General features: G+C 45.5%; 1 protein-coding gene across 2 annotated transcripts in view; it reads right to left on the bottom strand.

Annotated features, from left to right (window-relative positions):
• The window catches only part of Prkce (protein kinase C epsilon), a 496,185-nt gene that overhangs the window by 292,786 nt on the left and 176,902 nt on the right, over nucleotides 1-26,497 (bottom strand). For both annotated transcript variants that reach the window (XM_051175213.1, XM_051175214.1), the window contains exon 2: nucleotides 13,875-13,938. In XM_051175213.1, the coding sequence (XP_051031170.1) occupies nucleotides 13,875-13,938 (64 nt within the window). The remainder of the gene's footprint in view (nucleotides 1-13,874; nucleotides 13,939-26,497) is intronic.

Raw genomic sequence — 26,497 nt, 5'->3', positions numbered from 1 at the left:
GTGGTATTCCCCCCCCCCCTTAAGTTAAAGAAAGAAATCTTTTTTGTTTTGTTTTGTTTTCTACAGAAAAAAAAAAAAGTCTGTGGGCTACAATAAGGGAATGTTAAATTTAAAGGGTTTGATTTGAATTTCTAAAGATTCAAAATTAAAAAACAAACAAACAAAAAAACAATAAGACTCCTCCCCAGGCAGGCCTAGGTGCTTCTGGCTAACCTGGCAGTGGAGTGGCTTTGAGAGCTGTAATTACAGGCCGGAAGAGGTCAAGAAGCTGGAAGGACATCTATAATTAAGCAGGTGAAGTCTGTCTTCCAAGTCCTGGTGACTGTGACAGCAACCCCAGTGACCCCAAACCCAGCGATTACAGGCAATTCTTGACGGTCATCCATTTAGCCTCCAACAGCACATGAGTCAAATGTACACTCGGCCATCAGCAGGCAGGGATACTTCACCAAGGGCTTTACTCGCCAAGCATCTGTAACCCCTCCACAGTCTTACCACCTCACTTGGGCCTCAGACATTCCTTAGTTCATGTAACAAATGCCTCCTAAGTCTGGCTGGATCCCATACTGCCTGTGACCATACAGGCATGACAGAGTCAACACAGACAGGCTTAGTGTGGCTTAGACTACAAGGTTTGTGCAGTTACTGAAATACTATGTTGCTTTCCACCCTTTTTTTTCCCCTAAAAATAAAAGCAGTAAGAAAAAAGTAACTGTTATTCTCACAATGAAAGATGGATATATTATATTTCGGAAAATTGAGGTCATAAGGAACTAGCCAGACAATCTGTAGTCCCAGCTGGACACTCCCAGCACCTAAGCTGGTTGACACACTCCCCAAGGTGATTAAAAAAAGATATGTATATATATATATATATATATATAGAGAGAGAGAGGGGGGGGGAGGGAGATATGCATTTTTAAAAGCACGAAATGTTGGAAATATTACCTAAGAGTGTGTCCAAACAATGAGACATAATGAGAGGATTTTAATGCGTTTTCACTCTCTGGTAATGAAATCCTGCATCATAGCATTTAACTCAATTATTCAACTTCCATTCCTCTGGCTTTCAGATATATTTTTAGAAGCATCATGCGCAGACTTGGAGTACTGCCTCCTACAAAGCCTCTGAGGGCTCCTCATGCACAGGGAGGTTTCAGAAAGCCCAAGTCCTGCCAGGCAGGGCCTGTTGGTTGATGTTTCGTGAACTTTTCCTGGGGAGACTCAAACAAGTTGACTACTACTCACTCTGGATGGGGTACCCAGGACATATCACAGTATGATTCCATCACGGTGCCATTTGGTGAATCAGTGAGTTCATTGGCTTATCTGGAGAACATGGGTGAGGAGTTGCTTACAGAAGCAAAAGCAACTCATCATCGCAGCCATATCACCAAACATCAGTCTCACCCCAGCATAGCTGCACAGATGGAGTACGCTGTCATCGAAGCTTCTACTGTATACTCTAGCTGCTGAAATTATATATATGTATGTATGTATGTATACATATATATATACACACATATGCACATATATTATACTCTATATAGAATGAATATATAGCACACACACAGTATATAGGGCAGAATTATATACAGATGGAATGCAGGATGATATCACTTAGCCCTTCAGTGACAGTCTAATGACCCTTCTTTAGTCCTCCTTCTGTGAGGCGATGTCAATAGGCTCAGTCCCAAGGGTCACTCCTGAGCAGTCACAGCTGCTTCTGATGAAGATGGTAATGGCTGTTAAGCCTGAAGGGCAAGGCTCTACCAATAGTTGCTTTTGAGGTTAGGCTTTTAACGTGCACAAAGAGCTGGCTGTCCTACTTCCTTCCTACAGGCACTCTGTATTTAGTCCATTTGGGGCAGTACATCACCACCTAGGGAGGATCTTGTTCCCCAAAATACAGCGTATTCTTGAGAAGACCCAGGTTTCTTCTCACTTGCACAGCTTCTAGGCAAGGGTTTCTTAATTGTGAGGAGAAAACGCCTTACCGAAAGGCACACATGGATAAGCAGGGCAGAAGGCTGGTTCTCTGAAAGATGGGGCGTTGGCTGTCATTTCCCTTCTCACAGTGCATCCACATCAATGCATACCAAGGACCACTCTTTAGCAAGCTACAGGAGACCCTTATTTCACTCCCAAAGTCTCCCTAGGAGGAGTGTGTACAATTTAAAGGCATTCAAGTACTTCAGTGGTGCTCTAAGACTGATATTCAAATCTTTGTTTATTTGTTGATTTTGAGATAGCAGTTTCCAGTTGGGCCCAGGCTCACCTTGAATTTACAATCCACAGTAGCTGGGATTACAGGCACATGGCACCACACCTGGCTGCAAGATTCAAGTTCTAACATTTCCTCTTTTAATTACCTTCCTAGGAAACAAAACTAGTCTGAAAATACATGCTAAGACCCATTGTTTTTGTTTTCCCCATTTCCCGTTATTCTACCTACTCATTTCCTGTACCCTTCAGAAGACTGGCGTAGGATATGTGGCTGTGGCTTACAGGCCAGGCAGTCTCACCTGAACTCTCCTTCTAATACAGGCAGTAAAAATAGATGAGGACATTTCGGTGTAAAGAACACCTGGGCCAAAAACAGAACTAAAGACCAGCGGGTACAGGTGGGATGGGCCAGTGTGGTGAGGCTCCCAGCAGGCAAACTTGCAATCTCATTGCAGTTTAAAAGCACAGAGGAGTAACTGAATAAACAGGGAGGGGCACGGAATCAGGGAATCATAACAGGGGAGTTGGTGTATGAGGAGGCAACGAGGTAGCCTCAAGATCCCCTAATAAGTACCTGGCACAGAAACACTCAGGTCCTCACCCACCAGTGAAATTGATTGTACACTGGACTACGAAACAACCGACTGTCCAAGGCAAAGTCAGGCAACACACCTTATTTAATCTCAGTGGTTCTCTTTTAAAAGTAACATGTTGCCTGTTACTTTCATTTAGGCACATGTCCATATATCGAACAAGGAAAAATGATGCCCCTACTGTGTACCCAGCCCTTCATGCAGTCCTCTCTCCTACCATGAAAAGCAACAGTACAACTTGCTATCAGAGAAGGGTCACACAGAGGTAAGTTCTAGCAAGGTCCCTGGGTGAGTTTCTTTAATTAAAGCCACAGGAACCAGGAGAAAATTAGCACCGTGGGATCAAATTCAAGCACCACTCAATACTTTGGGGTATTTATAGAAAACCAAACACAAAAACAAAAATAAATCTAATATCCCAACCAGTAGCTTCCAGAGGTCTCCTCAGAGTTTTGCTTTCTTGCTACAGACTGGTTCTTATCCTTGCCCTATAGAAAGAACACTGCTCTTCTGAAGGCTACTACAGTCAGGCTCAAAAGTACAGCCAGGACACTGCCTAGCCAGCTGGTGGCTCTTCAGCACCTTCTGAGCCTCCTCCCCAGAAGAAAGGAGAAACTGAGGCTAGAAAACCATACACACACGTTGGCTTCCAGGCAAAGTACTGGGAGCTAGAGAAGAAAGGAACTGGAAAGTTTTCAATAGGAACAGCTGCCTGCTAAGCATGGGTTGGCGGGGACCCCAGGACTATTGCCTCTTGTTATACCAAGTGTGGTGTGGTGTGGTAGTCCGCAGCATGGGCATCTCCTGGAGCTGGTCAACCACACAGCATCCCCGGCCCCATCCTGGGCCCACCAAGTCAATCTACATTTGCATAGCATCTCTGTCTGATTTGGTCATGAAACCCCATAAGCCTCACTTCCCCTAAGTGTAAAAGCAGGGGTGAGAAACCCTGCATGGCAGATCCGTTTGCCTAACAGCCTCTGTATAGCACTCTGCCGTGAACATTTTCTTCCTCTCGCAGTCTCACTTGGGTTAGCAAAGCCTAACGAACTCTGTGTCCACACAGCTGCTACATGACGTGCAGGTATCTCCTGCAGTAGGCGGGCCTTCTCTGCCCAGCCATTGTTGCTGCTTATATAACACTAGGGAGAACAACCTTTGTAAGTTTTGAAAGCTCTCTGAGCCAGATAAGTTTTGTTTACTTCCTGGATTTTTGTGTGTTTCCTTTACTTCCAGGGTCATATTAACCTCCTCCCTCCCTCCAGGAGGGAGTGCTTAAATATATAGGAAGTAGCTACACAGCACATCCTCACCCTATGACCAGAGAGACAGCATGCTTAAATAGGGTATATGGCTTGTTGCCAGACAGTCTCCAGGCCTCTATCTTTTTCATTGGTTTGTAGCCTTTACCATGGTGCTTAGCAGACAATGGATTCTGTATATACAATTGTGTTGTCTGAGACAGGGTTTCAGGTATGTAGGCATGTCTGCCTCTACCTCCCCAGCACTAGGATTAAAGGTGTGAACCATTAGGCCCAGTTCAATATACATTTGTATTGGTAAATCATGCAATTAGTTCACTGTGATGCAGGTATTAAAATGAAGATTCCAGTAGCATGCACGCACGCGCGCGCGCGCACACACACACACACACACACACACACACTTTCATGCAAACCCTAAAAGTGAAGGTGGTTTCCCTTGAACTCACTCTTCCTCACAGTTTCAAAGGAATTCACCAGTGGAGAACATGGGCTTCTATAGCAGAGAAGCCTTCCCATCTCCCGCCACACTACAAAGCACCATTATTGTTAGTGTCAGGAGACAGACAGACTGGAAGGCCCGGGAGTATGTCTGGCCCACTAGGAGCCATGTTGCTTTTGCGCAGTCGCCATGCACAAATGAGAGCGAATGTGTCTCCCATATGCTACTTTCCTCATTGTCCGTTTCCTTCACTGGAAGCATCATTTATTCCCTTCTCTTGAGTATTGAAGGTCCTAGAAATGCAGAGAGGTAAGGAGCATGTCCCCATTCTCAGGAGTTCATGTTCTTCTCGTAGAAGGAGGCAAAGACAAGAAGGACAATAATAGCATGTTTGCAGCTGTTGGCAGGAAAGGGTACAGTGCGGCCACCAACAGGACTCTCGCCTACCACGGAAGGCTCTCCCTTGTGAAGACAGTCAAGAAATGACAGCCACCAGCACTGATCTCAAATGGTCGCCTTCAATCCACAAGGCTTGCCTAAAATGAAATTATCCTACACTATATTCTTTTTCTAGGGTTGGGGGAAACAGAGCTACTGCCCAAAGGTGGTCCATGCTAGGGCTTGATTCATCAAAATTTTCAATAGCAGGAATCCATCTGATTTATACAGACATGTCACTATCAAGTGTGCATTGTATACCAGTTACTCAGTCCTGAGGCACAGTGGCGAGCAATGCAAAGAGAAATTCCTGCATTCACAGCCCCCTACCACATTCCCTGAGCCCTGTGTGTGTGCGCGCGCGTGCATTCGAGTGAGTGAGTGTGTGTGTGTGTGTGTGTGTGTGTGTACAGGATGTTTCTGCAATGATACACTGGGAATAGCAATCATCTCTGGGGAAGAGATGAGGAAATCTGGAAAGAGAGGAAAATTTCCCTGTTTAGTTTATAATTTATGTGTATGAGCTATTTAAAAATTATTTAGAAATAATAAAAAAGGAATTAGGTGGAAATGTGACTGCTCCCTTACACAAAGGGACAGAAGTGACTTGTCTCTAGCTAGGGATTACAACAGGCTCCAGAAATCCCTATCAGATAGAGAAAGAGAGAGAGAGGAGGGAAGGAAGGGAGAGAAAGAGAGGGGGGGAGAGAGAGGGGGGATCCACTAAATCCACACAGATGTAGGGACAAGGAACCCCAGATTAATGTTGTCTACACAGTTACTGCTCAGGACAGCCCTCTAATAGGCAATGGGATACATTGAAATTAAAGGTTCCTTTGACCCAGCCTTCACTGGGACTCAGTACTCCTCATGCAAAGAGATGCAAAGAAGCATGTTAGCCTAGTAGTCCAGCCCCATGGAGCAGGTAGTGTAGCTGAGTCTTGCCTGTGAACCTGTAACTGTGGCCACACCCCTTTGGGAAACAGGAAAGCATGAGGCATGGTTTCTCTCTTTCTCACTCTCTTTCTCTTGGGTCATGGATCCAGTCAGAACGGCAGAGAAAGGCTGTGGTGGTTCTTTATTATAATCTGTGTAACTGTTCCCCAGTAAAAAACCCATTTATTATTTATCTTGGGTCTAGTGAAATCATTACACCCATGCCTTCAAGTGGCACCCACCATGGCAGTGAAAGATGCCCTTGGCAGTTTGATTCCATGGAGCCAGTGCTTTTCCTTACGACATTCCTACCATGGTGTTTCTGGTGTTCAATTAGTGCCTGTGACTTCCTGCCTCCAGCTTCATATCCACAGACTGGTGGCTTCAGAAGCTTTGGTATCTTCTGCCCAGCTGCTACAAACATAGAGCAAGTGGCTGCCAGAGGGTCAGACCTATTCCCCAGGCATTCCCATCTGCCTCGCTCCTGACACAAACAACAACCATGATGAGTAGTACAAAAGGAGGTGGCTTCCCTGATACGGGCACCCTCGGCCTCCACCAATGAATTATTTTGAAACTATGAGAAAGAGTGAGTACAAGAGAGATAGTGTGTGTGTGTTCACAGCTCCTCAGTCTATACATGCTCACACCAAAGGTTTACAATAAAAGAGACGACAAGAGCCTTGGCGTCACACCTAGATTGATGGTGGCAAATGTGTTAGATTGTGAAAGCGTGTTTCAACAAAGCTAGGTAATAAGGAACAGCAATAAAGCTGTCAGCGCTGGCCAGTTTCAAGTAGATAAAAGAATAGAATAATCGGTACAGAAAGACAACTCTCTAAATTAGGTTAGATGAATGGAAATACCCTTTTCTTTCAAGCCAAGTCACAGGGACATTAACAACAGTGAATGATTCAATTATGGGCCATTTCAACCAAATATGATCTGAGCTGTAAACACGATTTTCCCCAAACCCTCTTTTATAAGATGCAGAAATGATACCTATCAACAGAGACGGGATGGGAGGACATACGGGGCCCATGTATTCACTAAGGACCCATCATAAACCCACCTTTTCTACACATGTATTTCTTCCACACGACTATCCCTTGTGCAATTAAATAAGTAGTAAAACAAGTACGCAATCAAGGGAAAATATACATCCCATAATGGCAGACAGAATAAAGGAGGCTGGAGTGAGTGGCTCCCCATTCTCTTCGGGTTCAGTCCTGGTTTCTGTCTGCTAATGGCTGGCACTTGGTGTTGGTAACTGTGCATGATTCATTTCAGAGGAACTGCTGTGCTTCTAGAGACCATTTAAAAGGAAATGGGGGTTTCTTGGCTTATTTCTTACAGAGCATTTTGGCGAAGGCTCTCTGTGATATAAGAACATCTTGGCATGGGTGGGGCTCATTGCTCTCCAGCTGAGTCCTCGACCTCACCCGTGCAGATGATCACTTCTAGGAATAAACACTGATTCCACTGGGGCCAAGAGGATCCTCTAAAACTGGAAGGCAAAGGATCTGAGTGTTGCTGTGTCAGAAGTTGTAAGTAGTCACACCAGGTTGGGAGTCGGGAGTAGAGTACAGACCTTGAGATCAACAATTTTGCACATCTGAATGTTATTACTCTCTATTCTCTGGGCTCAGTGCACTTCTGGAAGATCTGACACATCCTCAGATGTCTAGGGAGCACAACCTCAGATGTCTAGGTGAACACAACCAGAGTCCTATTGCCTAAGGGACACCTCACAGAGGAGATGGATGGGTCAACACCTTGCAGCTGGGTGTGACTTTGGCAAGATGGAGGCTTCCATTAACATCCTAAGTGATGTTTCATAATCAAAACTGAACAGAAACCGAAAAGAGAAAACATGGGATTGCCTGGGCTTAATTTGGGGTACCTCAGAAGGCTGGGGACTAGCTCAGTGGTGGGACACTTGTCTAGCATGCATGAGACCCAGGATTTTATTTTCCAGGCCTGAAAAAGAGGAGGAAGGAGAGGAGGAGGCTAATAGCCTGAAGATGGCAGTGATCAGCACAGTACTTTATCAGGTGTCTAAGTGGGGAAAAACAGAATGTGAAAAGGCCGCAGAATGATGCCTTTGCTTGGCCTTCTAAACACCTCAGTGCAGGTTATACCAGGCCTCTACCCAGTGTCCTGGATGTGATTAAATCTGACCTGGAACATTCCTTTCTTTCTTGGGGATCTAAGAGAGAAAGAGGTCTTGACCATGAAGTTAAACCTAGAAATTCTGCCTTTGGTTTTCAAACATGGATTAACCTTTTATAGGATTCCAGCTTTCTTGCTTGCACAGCATGACAATTTCTGCCCGTAATAATGAGAACTATCTTTTTGTTTGGATGCTTCCAGAGAGTACACACTCTATCTACTTGATTTACCCTGTCCCACCCATCCTTTCCAGTATAAGCCCCTATGCTCCCTTGAAGCTTTGTTGGATTATTCCCATTTCAGTTTACTCTCTGGCCACACCCAATTCTGAACTCAATGTACATGTGTTGTGTTGTTCTTTGATGCCTTCTTCCTACAAGACATGCCTTCCTGATTGAAAGCAATGTTCCAATTCTTGTGAATATTGTTTTCCATCTTCTACTTCCTTACTGTTCCCTCTCCCCCTCCAATACCAAACTGGGCACATTTGTTGAGAAGCATTAGTGGGTGTCATTCACTTGAGTAAGCAATGCCCTGTAACTCTCTGACAACCATGCTTCATCAAATAACATGGAATTTAGGAAAGGCCAAGTTCTTCAGTAGGACTATGGAACCTGGAGATGCTACCCCCAGGCAGAGCCAAGGACCCACCTAAAGGCTTGAATGCCTGATATGAACACAAGACTTCATGTTTCTGTGAAAAAGGGCAAAGCAATAGGAAAGATCATTATCCTGCTTGGTTTATGTCAGCTCTAGTTTCGAATCGGGACCTGCTTCTGGGTCCACCCTACAGACATTGGAGGGCTCAGCCATTCCTGAAACAGGGACCAGGGGCTTTCCTTTCTAAGGAATGAGAAATAGATCTGTGTATTTATGAAAGGGACTCTGGGGCCACCTTTGGATTAAAAGCTAGGAACTTTGGCTTTATGTTTCTATTAAAAGCTTTCTGAAGAAATGTACGAACAAAAATAATAACACCAGGAGGTCATTTCCATGTTGAAAACTCTTTATCAGGGCTCTGGCAGAGCAGATACTGGAGGGAAGCATGTAGTGTGGTCTGAAGTACATCATTTGGCCTCTCAGCACCCCACTCCCATGTGAAGGTGATGGTGTCAAGCACTTGGTAAAGTGAAAATCTCTACACACACGCTGTGTTTTGGGAGCCAGGCGAAGTTGGCTTTATCACATCTCTCTCCTTGAGCAACTAGAGAAAAACCCACTCAAAGGCTGCAAAGAGGAGTGAGATTTCAAAAACATACCTGCCGAAAGGCTAAAGGATTTGATGGATTCTGCCTCGAAGAAGAGAGATTTAACAACTGTCTTCAAACAGATGAAGGGCTTTCCCCAGGGCCTGAGAGAGCCTGGAGGCCATGTGTTCTCAGTCTGCACCGAATGGTGGTGGGAGGAGCCAGGCTCCAACAAGAGAAGTTGTTAACCTCAATGCACTCAAGACACAGACCAGTGGCTCCTGGATGCTCCAGACAGCAGCAGCAGCAGCAGCAGCAGGAGGAGGAGGAAGAAGAAGAAGTAGTAGTAGTAGTAGTAAAACTACATCTGGGTCTCAACCCTACAGGAAGTAATCTCTTAGACTGGGCATATATCCACATGCCTTGTTAGTCACCTCTTTCACAGGCTCTGTTCTTGGCCCAGGTCAGCACTCCACCAGAGTCAGAAACCTGCTCTCCCATTGTTTCCTGAAGACCTTGCCTATTGCTCTCAAGGCGACTCTGATGAACTACCCCCACATCCCTACTCTTGGATCTCCAGGCTCTGAATATGTACAGAGCATGAACACTGTCCCAAGGCCTTGTTCTTACATCGATCCTTCCATAACACTCTTCCCAGGTTTCCTTCAGTCTGAATTAGGCAGACACGAATGACGAGAATGGAATCTCTGAAACTATGTCCATGTGAAATTTCACAGTGCATGGCCCCCACCCACCTTCCTTCTGGGTAAGGAATACAAAACTAAGCTAGCAAACACAACAGCCAGGATTTCAACCCAGGTCTGGTGGATTCCTAGGGCCATGCTCTTTCCTAGGGAAGACACAAGGAGCTTGAGAATCATGTGACTGCAGAAAGGAGGATGGCTGGGCCCTGCTTCCTGCTTTTCAACTTCAAACTTCTACAATGCACAATCCCCACCAGGGCTGGATTCAAGTGCGTGATGTGTGGTGTTTGTAGGGCAGCAGTCATTCAACTTTTGCAGACATGGGTTGTGAACCCCAACATCCGATGGGGCCTACTTCTTACAATCTCTGTTGCGGTTTAGACTCTGAAGGGTCTGAGATGGACACTGCCGCTAGATGCAGAGCACCAGAAGAAGACCCTGCAGGTCAGGCCCTAACCATTTCCCATCCCATGTTGTTATAATGAATAAGACATCATACACAAGCGACAGCAAAGGCAGAAATCAAAACTTACAGACACACCGAGAAATAATTGCCTACACACTTCAGAATTAAGTTGCTGTTTATACTTCTGTTACCTGAGCTAATTATACTTTGACCTAATCATCTGGTGATCCAGATAGTGCCAGGCTTACCAGGGAGCCAAATGGTTGCTATTCATGGTGAAAGTCAAACTAAGGAATGCCTCAGACTGGGACTCACACAAAAATCATGTCTGACATCAGTGAAACATCTGTGACACCACATGGCTCCATAAGTCTACTTCCTTCAGATTCTCCTATCAGATGCAGATATTACCCATTCCTCGGTCACAAGCGCTGACAGATGTCTGTCTATTCAGATTACACTGAAGAATAACATCACATGACTGGAAATGACCTTCGGTGTCATCTGGCCTGACCTCCCCTTACATCTGGGGTCAGGTTCCCTGCTTTAGCCAAAGCACACACTAGTCAAATCCCATTATGGTGACCAACACAGGATGTGCAACTGCTGGAATTTTATTAGACAGTCAGAAATCACATTATATCCTGCTCCAGCGGATGTAAACACCCAAGCTTCCTAACAGCATGTTAGGAAGGAAAGGAACCTTTGGAATACCCTAGAAGAAGGGGGTGGATTCACACTGACACCCCACACTTTTCTATGCACCCTTTGGAATGTGCATGGGCTGTAAAATGTGTGCCACATCTACGGCTAAGTTCTTCCCATTGACGGGACTGGAGCATGGGAGACAGGGCTGCTGAAGAGATGCTGGTGGCAGAGTGATAGAGCAGTGAGCCCTCAGTAAGGCCTTGTTACTCTCCTCTCACCCTTCCGCAGAACACAATTTGTACCCAAGAAAGGGAGCAGACAAGAGTAGAATCCACAGTCTGCAGGGCAATAGGGTAGTTTGACAATTGATTCTCTGGGAATTCTCTCTTGCAGTCTAGCTGTGGTTTATGCCTCTCTGAGTCTTTCTTTCACCCTCGCAACCCTTCCATGACCAAAACCACCTCCATACCAAGAGCCCTCTCGGCCTGGGGCACAGGACTGGGAGAACAGATGGATGTGTCCCAAATGGAACATCGCACGGGACTACAGGGCATCCTCCCACCACTCACAGAAGGGAATCCCAAGCCCAGACCAGCACAGGGAAAATGGAATCCTCTTGGCTTCAGAGAAACACATGCTAGTACTTTACAGATCCTGGCATGTGTCAGCGTTTCTAAAGTAAACTCTATTTTCTTTAGATGAAAGAGATTAAAAAAAAATAGACTCAGAATTTAACCCAATGAAAATTGCTTTGGTTATTCGCATGCAATAAAGCGTAGAAGCAAGAAGAAAAAAAATCAATTGCTTCTGATTTATTTATTCATTCATTGTCCATCTCCTTTCTCCCTAATGTTAAAAAAAATGTTGTTTATAATTTTGCAAGCCGTTAATCTTTTCAAGGAGAAAGAAAATAATTCAAGCCTGCCATTGGTTGCCCAGCATTTTGGCACAGGAAATACATGTTTAATTAAGGTTAGGAAAAGAACAGGAAAGAGGGAATTGATTTTTGTTTATCAAACACTTTTTCCAACATCTACAATAAGGATGCTATTGTAAACTCTCAAGTCTTATAAGCCGGGCTCACATACTATGCTAACAATGTTTAAGGCAACTACAAGCCTTCACTCTTTGTTTGCATTTGTTGTTTTATTTTTTCTTATTTCTTAGGTTGACCTCAATTTCTTGGGCTCAAGGCATCTTCCTGCCTCAGCCTCCAGAGTAGGTGAGATCTTGGTCATTTGCCACCTGTGCTGGGATAGGTTGCTTTTTCTTAACCTGGACAGGCTATTTTCCTTTATTTTTGTAGGTCTTAAATATTTCATACCACATATCATTAAATCCTCAACTATTCAAGGGCGTATTTTATTCTTGGCTGTTCAGGGCTGACAGCAGAGATGGGAAGTTGAGCATGCCAAACAGAATTGCAATAAAAAGCAGAATATGTAAGAAACCAATTTTGAAAGGATGCTTGAAGCTTTTAACCTGTGCCAAATCATCAAAATCTATTAAAAGAGGACCCAGCTCTCGTGTGGTCCCCACGTGCACATAATTATGGAAATACTCTGGACACCTGCTGAGACTGACAATGAACGGACCAGATGAAAGTTATCAGGTGCCACTATGACATCCATCATTTGCCTAGAGCAGTGGTTCTCAACTTCCTGATGATGTGACCCTTTAATACAATTCCTTATGTTATGGTGACCCCAAGCCATAAAATCAGTTCATTGCTACTTCATGACTGTAATTTTGCTACTCTTATGAACTGTAATGTAAACACATGATACAGAGGATATCTGACATGTGATCCCAAAGGGGTTGCAAACCACAGGTTGAGAACCACTGACCTATGGTCTTTGACCTTAGTCACATATGTTTCTTCCCACCACAACCTTTACTTAGAGACTGGTGTGTGTGTGTGTGTGTGATTGTGACATTGTGCTTATTATCTGGTGTGAGTCTGTGAAATGGCCAAGTTTTCCAGCTGGGAGAGCTGAAGGACAGGAATGTACTCTTTTCACTTGGGGACACAGACCCCAAACACCATTTCTTTCCCTCATCTCTAAGGTGAAGTGGTTATTGTCTCCCAGTCTCTCTGCCATGCCACCAACCATTCTGTCTCCCTGCCCTCAGAGAGAAGCGAAGGGAAGATGAGGCCAGTCAATACATTTCAGTCCCGTCTAGTCACTACCCAGTCTAGTGCTTAAGTCTACCACAACTGCCTTGCATCTGTCTGGACAAGGCTGCATTTTTTAGCCTTCCCTTCTGCTCTGCTTGTCCACACTTACATTTCTGCCCTTAAAAGATATTAAGTGAGCAAAGGGGGAAAATCAAAAGAAGAGGATACAAAAACAAGAAAGAAGAAAAATATAAATATCAGAGAAAACCTATATGTTGTCTCATCTCATTGACTTCATTTGCCTTCTAAATAACTAGTAAAATGAATCTGCAAATGATCCAAAAGTGTAAGATTCTAAAGTCTGCCACCCTCTTTGTTTCGTTTCTGAATACCGTTAGACCAACTGGTTTTACTTCCTTCTCACCATGCACAACACAAACCTCCAGAAGCCTCCTGGGAGCGAGTGCCGCTCCACTGGCACCTGCCCTGCACACAGCATTTGGAAATGCCTGTGTTACCGGCCTCTCAGCAAGTCCAAATCTCCTTCTGCTCCACCAGTAACAGATGGCTGGCTCCTTTTGGTACATAGGCACAGCATCTTCAAAACAACCTTCTCCTGCTAAAGCATGCCAACTAATTAAATGTCACTGAGCTAATGTCCTGGCCATGACGGGACTGGGGAGACCCAGAAGATCGAGGCTCAACACAAAAGGACAAGGGTGAGAGATCATGCTCTCTTACCTTCGCCTGATGACCCTGAGAGATCGATGATCACATACACCTTTCCTTCTGGCTCCAGATCAATCTGCAAGCAAGAAAATGACAGTGGGCCTGTTAGTGCATGTGTGGGCAGCTCCAGGGTCCCACATTTCCACCCTGAACTGTTGGAACCCAGAGTCACAGCTCCATGCATTCATCAGCCCACAGTGTGCCAAGAGCTAGGTGAGTTAGGAATGAAGGAGCATCAATGGTGACCAAACATCTACCATGCTGTACTAGGAGGTCTAAAGCACACCCAAAAGGAGCACCAGTCTGTGGTTTTAAACAGGGAGGGAACTTGCTTCACGATAAATACTTTATGAGGCACGACTGTCTAGACATTGACTGTCATGGCTTGCAGAGAGAATGCCATAACTGGTATCGAAAGGGTAGAGATGCCAGGGAAGCCATGGAGAGCTAAGAAGCTAACAGCCTAGCAGGTCAGTTGCATGAAGGTTGGAAGGTTTGGTGTTATTGCCTTTTAGAGATAAGGAAACTGCTCAAAGGTCCAGGTTAAGTCGCAGTGCTGAGACTTGATGCTGATATCATCCAAAGGAACTTGGGTCTATATGACCGCTTCTCTTCTCTGGGAAAACAAGAGAAGTGTCAGGCATCATCCCTGTTTTCAGTGATTCAAATCTCATTGTGATGTTATAAAACAAAAACAAAACAGAACAGTGATGGATGAGCCCAGCTAATAAGAGGGGGGAAACAAACAACACACACCATCTGGAAGGACCCTGAGAGCATTGGAGAAGAGCAGTCTGAGAAGAAACAACAAAACCAAAGGCTCAGAAAGGGCACTTTACCCTGATCCCTCGTACTTAGGTCATATGTTGGCTCCATAGGTGTTCTATGATCCACAGATTCCAGCTGGGTTATAAGGACAGCCAGCACTTCTAACTAACTGCTTGCCAATGGCCTCTCCTTTCATGCCCAATTTGCTCCCCCACCCCTACTAGAACTCAGCTAACTCCTGCTACATAAAACCAGGCTGATGAAACCAGACAGTGGGATGGAAATCAGAGGACTGGGCCTCTTGGGATGTCTTTGCAAGATAGGAACTCTTCTTGCATTGAGTGTGCTTTCCGTATGACAGGGTAGTCTGGAAGCCTTAGATCTCCAAGTCTGCACCGTGAAACCCGCCCATTCCACCATCTGTATACCCAGAGTTCCAATGGGCTGAGCAGTGCCAGGCTTGCTCCCCGACAAGCTGTGCATTTCTAATGGACAGGAACCACCATCCCTTCCTGTAATTTTTCAACCGCCCCCAGTAAGGAGCAAGTGCATGCTTAGCAAGTAATTCTTAGAAAGAGGCAGTGTGGTAGACATCTCCTTCTCCTTCAAGGTCAAGGGCAACGAATGCCTCCTCTCTGAAGCTTTTCCAGATACTCCCATCAGGCTGTGTTCCTCCCTTCTCTGGGTTCCCATAGTACACCAGACTTGTCCTAATCACAGTTTTTATTAAACTGTAACACAGAGTCTGTGTAGTTATATTCTGTGTCACATTCCCAACCTCAGCTCACTTCTCTTGGCCAGAAAACTTCCAATACCAATTTGTAGAGGTGGGGAAAGGCTCTAGATTCTAGCATAGTCTATGTCCTTCACCCCTTCAAGCCTTCATGCCCAGGGAGGAAAACAGACTTGTGACCTGGATTAAGTACCAGGAGACTCGGAGAGAGGAGCTGAGGTGGCCCATACAATGAACATCTAATATGAGCACCTGTATAAGGCCAAGATACTCAAGTTGGACAGATATTCTCTCCAGATCATCCACACCCTTTACAGAGTTAAGGTTTCTAGAGCCACACAGGAGCCCCGTTGCACAGCCAGACTTAGCCCCTCACGGCTGAGGACATTCACTATCTATCTGCTTCACGTGTTCGTTTGTGTCAAGCGATCTCCCATGGATGAGGCCACTATAGGAAGTTCACGCACTCTTGCCAGAGAGTGAAGGAGGTCAGTGAGCAGACTTGGGCCACATTCAGGGTCACCACAGGATCCACTTCCCTGAGCCTGGACTCCAGATGAGAACCAAATACTCAAACTGGGGATGCCACGTGATGCTTTTCCACGGCATTCCACCTCAAGAGTTCACGATTTGAAATGTGCTAAGTTTCCCCCAGGGCTCTCCAACACTCTATACCCCCCACCATAAACAAACCCCAGCCCTGGCATGGAATTACAAACAGGAAACCCAGCTGTTGGCCCTGCTGAACAGTGCTAAACCAGAATTCTGTCCCTGCCAAAGTTCAAAACGATCAGGGGCCCCTTTGCCCCTAGAGCATGGAATTCAAATAATGTATGCCTTTTGGAGATGAGCTCATCTCTGCTAGCCCCCAAGCAGAATGAAACACTTTCTCATATCCTCCAAGTCAAAGATTTCCCACGACTGCAGACCATATCGGTGAAGTGCAATGCTATGTGTGCAAGGCAGGAGGAGGACAGAGAAGGAATGAGATGGGCAGCGAGGCCTAGCCAAAGGCGGGCACTGAGCCTATCTCTGCAAAGGGGGAGCGAGGACTCGTAGCTGGGAGGACAGGTCATTGACAGTAGAATGTATTAGGATATGAACATTCAAGATAGCTATCAGAAACCATCCTAGCACCCATTGCTCCCTTGCTGCTAGTGAGCCACATTTCCCAACCAAAAAATAGAAATTAAGCCATTAAACATGCCAAAAGCAACAAAGAGCTGTGCAGGGTGAGCAGATGGCTGCAGAGCTCTGGCCAAGCCCCAGTCAGCCAAATGAGGAGGCGTTGAGATTCCACTCAGGGTGGCAGGACTTCGGTGTCGGTAACTGGAGGGGTGGCCTAGTACAAAGGGCAATAGGGAGGGGTCCAGCTTCACAGGCAAATTCATCTCATCAGACTCTGCCCATGGTTTCATGGCCCGGATAAGGAAGCAATGTGAGCTGCAGTCTGTCAGAGGGCATCAGTACCAGTAGCAGGCAGCTGGAAGGGTTTAAGAGCAGACCTCCAGCCTCCCACCCTCCAGCCATTGCCAGGTCATCTCTGAACACCCCCTGCATTGCAGGCTCATTCCATGTGCACCAGATGTAGCCCCAGCCATAAATCTTTTTAGACTTCTTACCTCTCTCCTTGATAGACTTCCTAGCTATGTTCCTTTTCTCTTGGACTGTGATCTTCCTTCAAGCTAAATCACCATTGGCTTCCCCTCTAGCCAGGGCCAGAAGCCAAGGAAACAGTGGGGGAGATGACCACAATCCTTGGCTTCATACCAGGCCTGCATCCCAGCTTTGTCTCTTACCCGCTGAGTGACCTCAGACAATTATTTCCTCTCCATGAGCCTTGGCTTCATCTGTGAAATGGGTTGTCATGGAAATTCCATGAGACAGAAATGCAAAGCATTTGGCATTCAGAAAATACTCAATGTGTGGAAAAGAGAACTGCTTGGCTAGATAGCCCGAAACAAGTAGGATCTAGAAGACAACTCATCAGGTAGAGGTCCCGGCCACTAAGTCTGGTGATCTAAGTTTTATTCCCAGATGGTGGGAGGGAAGAACTAATTCCCACAAGTTTTTCTCTGACCTCCCTCTATATTAGTGTCGTGTCACATGTAAATACGATACATATATCACGTGTGCGCACACACACATACACACACACACACACACACACACACACACACACACAGAGTCTTCAAGTCTTTTCTTTAGAGTTCAAAATTCTTTCTACTCTAACAATATTCCCATCCCCCCCACCACACAAAATAAATAGAAGACAATTTGTGTTCCCTGATGTGTCTATATATTATTACAGGATATCAGGTGACTTTGTAGTGGTACTGTGACTATCAAAAAGGCCTTGTTCCCATCCTGGGGGCAATCCAAGGGCAAACAAGACCAACCACTGGGCATCAGAAGGTCCATGGTACCATGAGAGATAGAGAGACCAGACAATCACAGGTTTCCCGGGCATCTACTTTGCTTCAGATGCCTTCACACACCTTGGCTTCCTGAGGTTCTTGGGAAGTCAATTACAGTCTCAGTTTCCAGCCAGGAAAGGGGGTACAGTAAACTTCCTGCAGCGGTGCCCACCCAACACTACCTAATCATGGGAGATATTGATTTTAACTCCACTGGCCAGACTTGTGGCCCCATCTACCTCTAGCCCGAAGAGGCTTCTCTGATACTTGCCCAGGGTATTCTCTTTCTAGTCCCATCTACAATGTCCTCATTATCCTTTTCATTGGCTTCCCAGGCCCAACCTTCCTAAGTCAGAGTGACGCCTTACACACCCTCGGCACTGCACTGAGCCCAGGGGAAGGCCTGTGTGGAGATGCCATTCATTCCAATGAAGGGAAATGCCACAGAGACAGAACCGACTATCCAGAAACATTGCAGCAGCAGGGTTCTGAAAGGAAAGATTTCCATGGACTACTGGGTGGTGCCTGCCCATTTCTAATGCCCTTCATAGGTCAATTTTATTTATTCCTCTAATTTACCTGTAAGGTAACAGGTTCTGCATTGGTCTATGAGTAAGAACCAGATATGGTAGCACACACTTATAATCTCAGTTCTCCCAAAGTAGAGACCGGAAGGTTATGAATTCAAGGCAACCCTGGGAAACATAGCAAAACTCTGTCTCAGAAAAGCCCAGCAATAGAGTGTTTGCTTAGATGCACAAGTTCTTGGGTTCGACCTCTAGCACTGCAAGTAAACAAATAATTTTAAGGCTGAGGTTATAAAGAGGAGGAGTAGCCAGTGGATCCGCAGTATGCCAATGAGGGCACACCTGTTTCATGACACCAGAGCCAGCAATTATCCCTTGTGTCTGGGGATGTAGCCCTGTAACTGAGTATTATAGGTAACCCAAAAGGAGTTCGGCCCCCTCCAGCTCCTAACTTTCAGGCCAAGGATCTTTCCAGCACCCCACACCCACCTATCAGGAACTCAAAGCCAAGTAGTTTTGAATAATCAGAACTCCACTGGTGAGTAGGTGGTCAACAACCTCTTTACCTGCAAAGTACATGTCAACTTTCAATGACCCACAGGCATCTATGCCTGTGTCTTGGGGACATGGACCTCTGTGTCCCACAGGTATCTATGCCTGTGTCTATGACCCATGGGTATCCATGCCTGTGTCTAGTGGACCAAGGGTTTCAGTGACCCACAGGTATCTATGCCTGTGTCTAGTGGACCAAGGGTTTCAGTGACCCACAGGTATCTATGCCTGTGTCTAGTGGATCAAGGGTTTCAGTGACCCACAGGTATCTATGCCTGTGTCTAGTGGACCAAGGGTTTCAAAAGCCAGGGAGCCTGACATTCAGTCACACTTCCTCCTAACCACAGGTCAGCTTTCACCTGGGACCTCTAGACACACTTCCTCCAGGCCATCTGAGTTTCACTTCCTTGTTTTAACCATCCCCAGGCACCAAGCTTGGAGGGAAGGAGAGATGGGGAGAGAGGCTGGGACTGGACTGATTCCACCTACTGGACTCAGGTAATTGAATATTTATTTCTCTTTCTTCCTTCCTTGGAAAAGTTTGCGGATGGTGTAGGAAGTAGAAGAACCATCCGGAAAGAAAACTGAGCCTAGTGGTTCTGGTCTGTAATCTCAGCTACTTAGGAGACTGAGGCAGGGGGCCCATAAATGCAGTGCCTTTCTAGGCCACAGCTGGTTTGTGGTCTCTGCACTGGCAACTTTGTAAGACCCTGATTCCAAATCAAAAGAGAAAAAAGGGGAGGTAGCTCTGTCACTGAGATGCCTGCTGAATAAACATGAGAACATGTGTTTAGATCCCCAGCACCCATGTAAGAGCCAGGTGAGGGGACACACGTCTGTAATCCAAGTGCTAGGGGCTGTAGAGACAGGAAGACATCTGGAGCTCACTGACTAGCCAGACAATAGGGGGTCCCTCCAGGTTGAGGGAGGGAACCATCTCAAAAAGTTAAGGTGAAAAATGATGGAGGAAGGGAGACATGGTATCAACTTCCCACCCTTCTGTGTGTGCCTGTGTGTGTGTGTGTGTGTGTGTGCGCGCGCGCGTGTGCAGGCACGCTCATGCATGCACTCATATGCATGAATACAACATATACTTACCAAAGTAAAAAAGAAGGTATAACTCAGTGGTAAAATGCTTGCTTAACATTCATGAGGGCCTAGATTTAATCCCTAATGCCAGAGAGAGAAAATAAAAGGAAGACTCCATACCCAACTGTGTACCCTTCAGTTTGGGCCACTCTCCCACACGCAGGCACCCCACAGTCTCGGGGCTTCCTGGCATGGAAACGACCAGGGCCATTCTGGCAGTAGGCATCTGATAGAAAGTACAAAGCATCAAGACACGGCAGGGGAGGTGAAGGGGGTTGTAAATATGACCCTTAGTGCACTGTATACAAATAGTATGATATTGAAAAAAATTCAAACATAAAATTAATATCACTGAAGCACTGCAATGGGCGATGTTGAAGCCATTCCAAAGTGCCGATCTGGAGTCTAGCAGCTAATTCCCTGGCTCTTCATCTGGGGAGGAATGTGCTGCCCATTCTATTAACAACACACATCGACTGGTCAAGAGGCTGTGGGATACATGTAATGAAATGTCTTTCATGGTTCTGATAATGGGCTACCATAGCAATTGCTTCCATAAAATAATGGGGAAGGATTGTTTAGCTTTGTTTTTCTCCAATGACTCTCACTGCAACCAGCGTAAAGATATTACACAGGGGACAGGAGATGGTGGGTAGAATGTTTGTTATGAAAGCAAGAGAAGCTGGGTTCAAATCCCCAGCACTGATATGAAAAAACAGCACAGCCATACATGTCTATAACTCCGACATGGGAGGACACAGACCAGCTAGCCTAAGCAAAACCATTAGCTTCAAGGTCAGTGAGAGACCCTGTTTCTCTAGCTGCATGTGGGCACCTGGCACTCACCCCATCCTGTTCCCACACACAGATACTGTATAGGCTTTTGTGTACATCCCTGCAGGGCGGGTTCTATACACTCAGCATTTGTTTGTGAGGCACTTGGGATTGAACTTGGGGCCTCATGCATACTGGGCAAGTGCTCTTCAGTGAGCTACAGCCCCAGTACTAAGAGATGTTTGCGCACATTGCCTTCACAAAAGCATGTCCTTTTGAGTTACTTCAACATACACAAATGCTGGATCTGCACAGGTGAGGGACGAAGGTGACTTGTTTTTGAGGACATCAATCTGTACACAAATGTCCACAGCAGCCCCACGCCCTAAGAGCCCAACCCAAACTCCATGCTCCACAGCAGGTATGAGGATAGGCAACCTGTGCTACAGCCACACAATGGAATTTTGCTTAGCAATAGAAATGAATAAATTAGTGACACTCACAGGAATGCTGTGCCAGAGACACCAAACACCATATGGCTCCATTTATATAAGGTCCTGAAACAGGCAACACTAATTTACAGTGACAAGAACCACAAGGGGGGTTTCTACATCCTGAAGGTGGAGGTGACCAGTGACTGCCAAGAGACACAAAAGAGCCTTTCGGGGAGATGGAACTTTTCTCCCCGTGTTAAATGATGATGGGGTGAGTGCATACATTTGAGGAAATTCGTCAAGCTCTGCACTCAAAATGGCCGTCCTTAGCTGTACCAGAGTTGACTCTCAATGAAGTTGCTCTTTATAAAGAGAAGGGGGGGGGGGAGTCTTCCCTTCACATAAGGATTCCTCCACAAGCTTCCTTTAAATAATAAATCATCTTTCCACCCTCGGAGCATTTAAATTTTCATGTTTCATTTTTAAAAATAAAAGAGACTCATTCAGACTCTTTCACGAGCACATCTGCCACACGACATAATGTACACCTACCCGCGTGGGTGCACGCGTTCACACGCCACCCACGCACACGAACACATTCACAGGCACACAGCTGAGCCACCCTCTCCTGTCGTCTGTGACCAAAATACAATAATAGCAAGAAAAACACATCCAACGTGTAGGTGCAAGAGTCTGCCGAATTATTTAAACCCCTTTCTCTGTGTGGATCTCTGTTTTCTCACAAAGAAAGTGGGAGGATTTGCCAAATGCTCTGTGGTGTATTTTATAGATGGATGGATGGATGGATGGGTGGATGGATGGATGGATGGATGGGTGGATGATGGTGAATAAACACCATTTGATATATCACTCTACAAAGTGAGACAAGAAAAAGATCTAAATGTGTTGGGTGATAGCTGGGATTCAGAAGTGGGAACAACAAGATGCAATGTGTTTTTGTGCTAAGCTGTCGTGCAAAACAACGGTGTTCATGTGTGGGTGTACATGCATACTCCAGATATAGAACCTGTCTGGGGGATTCTTGTTTTCAATGTTTCTCTTTTAAGTTTTTTTAATTTAATTTTCATCACTCCCATATCTATGAGTGTTGAAGCATAGGCACACATGTTTAAAACACGTCGGAGGTGAGAGGACAACCTCAGAGGTTGGTCCTCTTCTTCTACCCTGTTCAAGGCAGATCTCTGAGCGCTTGCTGCTGCATACACCAGGCTAAGTGGCCCACAGCCTTCCCTGGATGCTCCGGTCTGTGTCTGATCTCATGGTAGGAAACATGGACTTACAGAACATACTACCTTGCCTGGTTTGATGTGGATTCTGGGGATCCCAGCTCAGGGTCTCACACTGATGAGGCACTGAGCCATCTTCCCTCCCACTAGCAGGACATTTGGTCAACAGGAAGTCGAAGCCGCCTCGTGAGACGGACACCACCACAGGATACAGAGACTAACCATTTTGTTTTTAAAATTCCATCCAGGATCACTTTATATAAGATTTTAAATCAGCACCTTTTTACAATAAAATGTCCTTTTAACTGCATTGGCTGTTCTAATCTTTTATCCCCAGAGGGTAGCTGGCTTTGGTTACCAGACACACCTTAATAAGTGTCCCTCAAATCTGGGGAAAAGCACCCTGCTTTTCCCATCACTCAGTCAGGTCATGGGAACTAATGGAGACAGAGCCCACCCTGTGACTCTCACACTGTCTGGGCCAGAAGCCTGCATGGCACATCAGAGCTCTCAATACGCCACAGATGCAGTAAACACAAGGTGACATCTGCTGCTTCCTCTTTCCAGTGTCTCAGAGATGATCCCGAAGAGCTAGCAGTTTCATCTGGTGACAGAGACAGCTCCAAATGAAGCAGTCTTTGCCACTAAAAGGGCGGTTCAAGATCAGCAAACATCGCAAGTGCACTGAGCCAGGAGGGAACATGTGCGATGACATACGTGGTCATTGCATAGTGTTTCTATCTTGGAAGAAAATGGTGACACATGCTATTTTCCCTAACAGAAGGTGGTGAGTATAGACAGAACAAATAGGAAATATAATCCCTAGCCTTGGTCACTCTGAAGGGAAAAGCTCCTTGCTGTTAGTTTGCATTTTGTTTGGGAACAGTCTCTCTCTCCCTGGGTACATTTACCTTGTGGAATAATCTTTTTGCACACTGTGAAGAAGCATCACTCCGATGGGTTTAATAAAAAGCTGAACCGCCAATAGCTAGGCAGGATTTCCAGGCACAGAGGATGCTGGGAAGGAGGAGGGCGGAGACACGTGGAGATAGGGAAGAAGCAGGAAAGCAGCATGGGCAGTATGTAGGGGAGGTACACGAGCTTAGGGGCAGCACGGACATGAATAGGAATGGGTTCATTTAAGTTATAAGTGCTAGCTAAAAACAAGCCTAAGCTACCAGCTGAGCTTTCATAATAAATAATAAATCTCCGTGTCATTATTGGGGAGCCAATGGTCCTGACTAAAAAGTCTGACTATACATTTAGATGTATGCTTACTTTATTTTCCTATTTCTCACACAATACCGGTATGGCTCAGTGAGGGAGCATACAGACACTGACATCAGTCTGCCTGGATTTACATCCCAACACTGTTACCAGTTGTGTGGAGCTTGCTTTGATCCCATCTCCTCGTGAGCTATCCCTTGAGCGCTGGCTTCATAGCTAACAAAAAGGGTGATACTTCTTGGGCACAACAACGAAAGCAAAGGTCCTGCCTTATCCTCTTAGAAAACCTGAGTTCAAAGCACATGAAGCCACAGCAAAGCAACCAGGCAGCTCAGACACTGAGCACAAATAGGATGCAGGCTACCCAATAGCAGGCAATCGGTGCCCCAGGCACATTCCTGTATGACGGTATTCTGGATATCAAGTCTGATTTGTTATTGCTTTGCCTCATACAGTTGGATCCAAGTCCTCTGAGAACAGTTTTGTAAAGATCGTGGAAGCATGAAATGTAAGAGTCAGAAACACTTAGAAATGACTTGGTTCAAAAACACAAAGAAACATAAATTAAAACAAGGATAAAGTCTTTTTCCTTTTGTTTGCCAAATTGGCCATTTTTTTTTCCTCTTGAGCTATGCATTTTTGTGTTGTTTAGAACTAAAATATAACTCAAACTGACCGTAACCATGCGCTCGTTTTTCAGATATCAAAACTTGCTTGCCCGCTTGAGATGAGAATCAAGTCCTCTGCCCCATCACTCCCAAGAGGGTCAGATTGTTAATAATCCCTATTAAGCATTTCTCATGGTCACTGCCATGCCTCTGAATAACACATGCCTCAACTTCCTGGGCTGCTGCGATAGATGAAGACCTTGGTTCAGCAACCACCTCCTTCCTCCTTCCCTCGCCACACAACATTCTATGTCCTAATTCTCACTCCCTACGCTCACGGTCAGTGGTATAAGCTCACCTTGCATGTTTGGGGTCCACAGCTTGATCACACACACACATGCACACACACACAGACACACACCCCTCACACAGACACACCCCTTACTTGATCTTCTATTTTTCTTTTTTTAATAATTTATTTAACTTTATTTTGTATGCATTGGTGTGATGATGTCTAATCCCCTGGAACTTCCTTACACAGTGGTTCTAAAATCTGAAAACTAATATCATTTACATAGGGTGGCTTTATAAACCACTTATCTGTATACTTAAATGTTCGTATCTACACTCATACTCTTATCCATGCACAACAGTAGCCACTCATCTGCTACTGCTACTCGGTGGACAACATACCTATCATCAGACTCAAATGGAGCCATATGATCCTCCAGGTTTCCCAGGATCCTTTTCTTTAGCGTTTGCCCTGCTGGGGTCCCACCCACGACTTCCCTCCTCATTTGGCTCTCTAGGCCACTATGGTGCTGCATCTGTCCATCACTGTGCTGGGGGCAGCCACTGTTGTCAGGGACCATTCTTCCTTGTTCTGCGTTTCTGCTAGGAAAGTGTGTTCTGACCGCAGTGCTGATAAGCAGTGTGTAAAGCCAGTGTTCTAAGACTCAGCATGCCTGCCCTCACAAGAGACTGATGGTTTGACTAGATAACAAATTCTAGTTAAATCATCATCATCATCTGTCAGAACTTCCTTTTTAACATCAACATGGCCAGTAGACTCTGATGTCAGCCTGACTGGGGTGGCCTAGTGCAAGGTGCTGCTTCCCTGATTGGTTTCCATTCTGCAAGTCTGGGGCCCTTCTTCACCCTTGATGTTGTTAAATTCCACACTGACATGCCTCAGGGAGGCTTCTTTTGATCACTGTGCCAAAACTGAACTTGTGGAAGCCACCCTTCTTTTGATTTTACTTTTTAATCCTTTGTCACGGGCTTTTCTTTATTTTCATTCTTTTAAAACACATATCACTTGGATGTTGGGCCAGTAGAATTAAGCCTTAGGTGTATGGCCATGTAAGTACGTTTTTATTCCATAGTCTAGATTTCCTTGACTTTATCTTATAATCCCTTCATGAAACTTATTTCTAATAACACAATGAGTTTATAAATATACCTTCCTATTTCCTTGTGCTCTCTTTCCTTCTTCTGGTAAGTATGCACAGCACATTTTGAAGAATAGCATTTCTGTCTGCCCTTAGGGCTAGATAGGGGAGCCTTCCCATATAGCAGGGAACCCTGAGAACTCCTTTATGCTTGGGAAATGACCTTCCTCCCTCTCAGCTAATTGGCAATTGTACATGCCCTAAGTTGTCCTGAAAGCCTGGATGTGATCTCTTTCAGCTCCTGTCATGTGCTCTTGGTCATGGTCTATGGAATAGTAGAGAAATGATATCTTCTGGAAAGAGGAAAACTTTCACATCCATTTTCTAGCTTTCCCCCAAACATTCAACCATTTCTTTTGCAAAGGGCCTTCCAAATTTTCACCCCAGGAGTCAGACTGGCTCCAAGTCCTTCTGCAATTAGCTTGAGGGATGCATATCTTTACTGCTAGGTCTTTCAGTTGGCACTTGTTTTCACTCCTGCCCTTGGGGTAAGTGTTCTCCCAGCCTAGAGTTCTTCAGAACAATACAGAGAAGCTATCCTCATACTAGGATGCAGAAGCCCCCTAGCCAGTGGTTCTCAACCTTCCTAATGCTGGGATACTTTAATTTGGTTCCTCATGTTGTGGGGAACCCCAACCAAAAAATCCATTTTATTGCTACTTCATAACTGTAATTTCGATACTGTTTATGAATTGTAATGTAAATATCTGATATGCAGGATATCTGATGTGGCGGTCACATCCCACAAATAGAAACACAACTTGTGTTCTGACTCGAGGCCCCTCTAGTACCCTCCATTGGGTGGCAT

The sequence above is a fragment of the Phodopus roborovskii genome, unplaced genomic scaffold, assembly GCF_943737965.1.
Source record: "Phodopus roborovskii unplaced genomic scaffold, PHOROB, whole genome shotgun sequence".
Classification (NCBI taxonomy): Eukaryota; Metazoa; Chordata; class Mammalia; order Rodentia; family Cricetidae; genus Phodopus; species Phodopus roborovskii.
The sequence above is the reverse complement of the archived record's forward strand: the minus strand, read 5'-3'. Positions and strand labels throughout refer to the sequence as shown.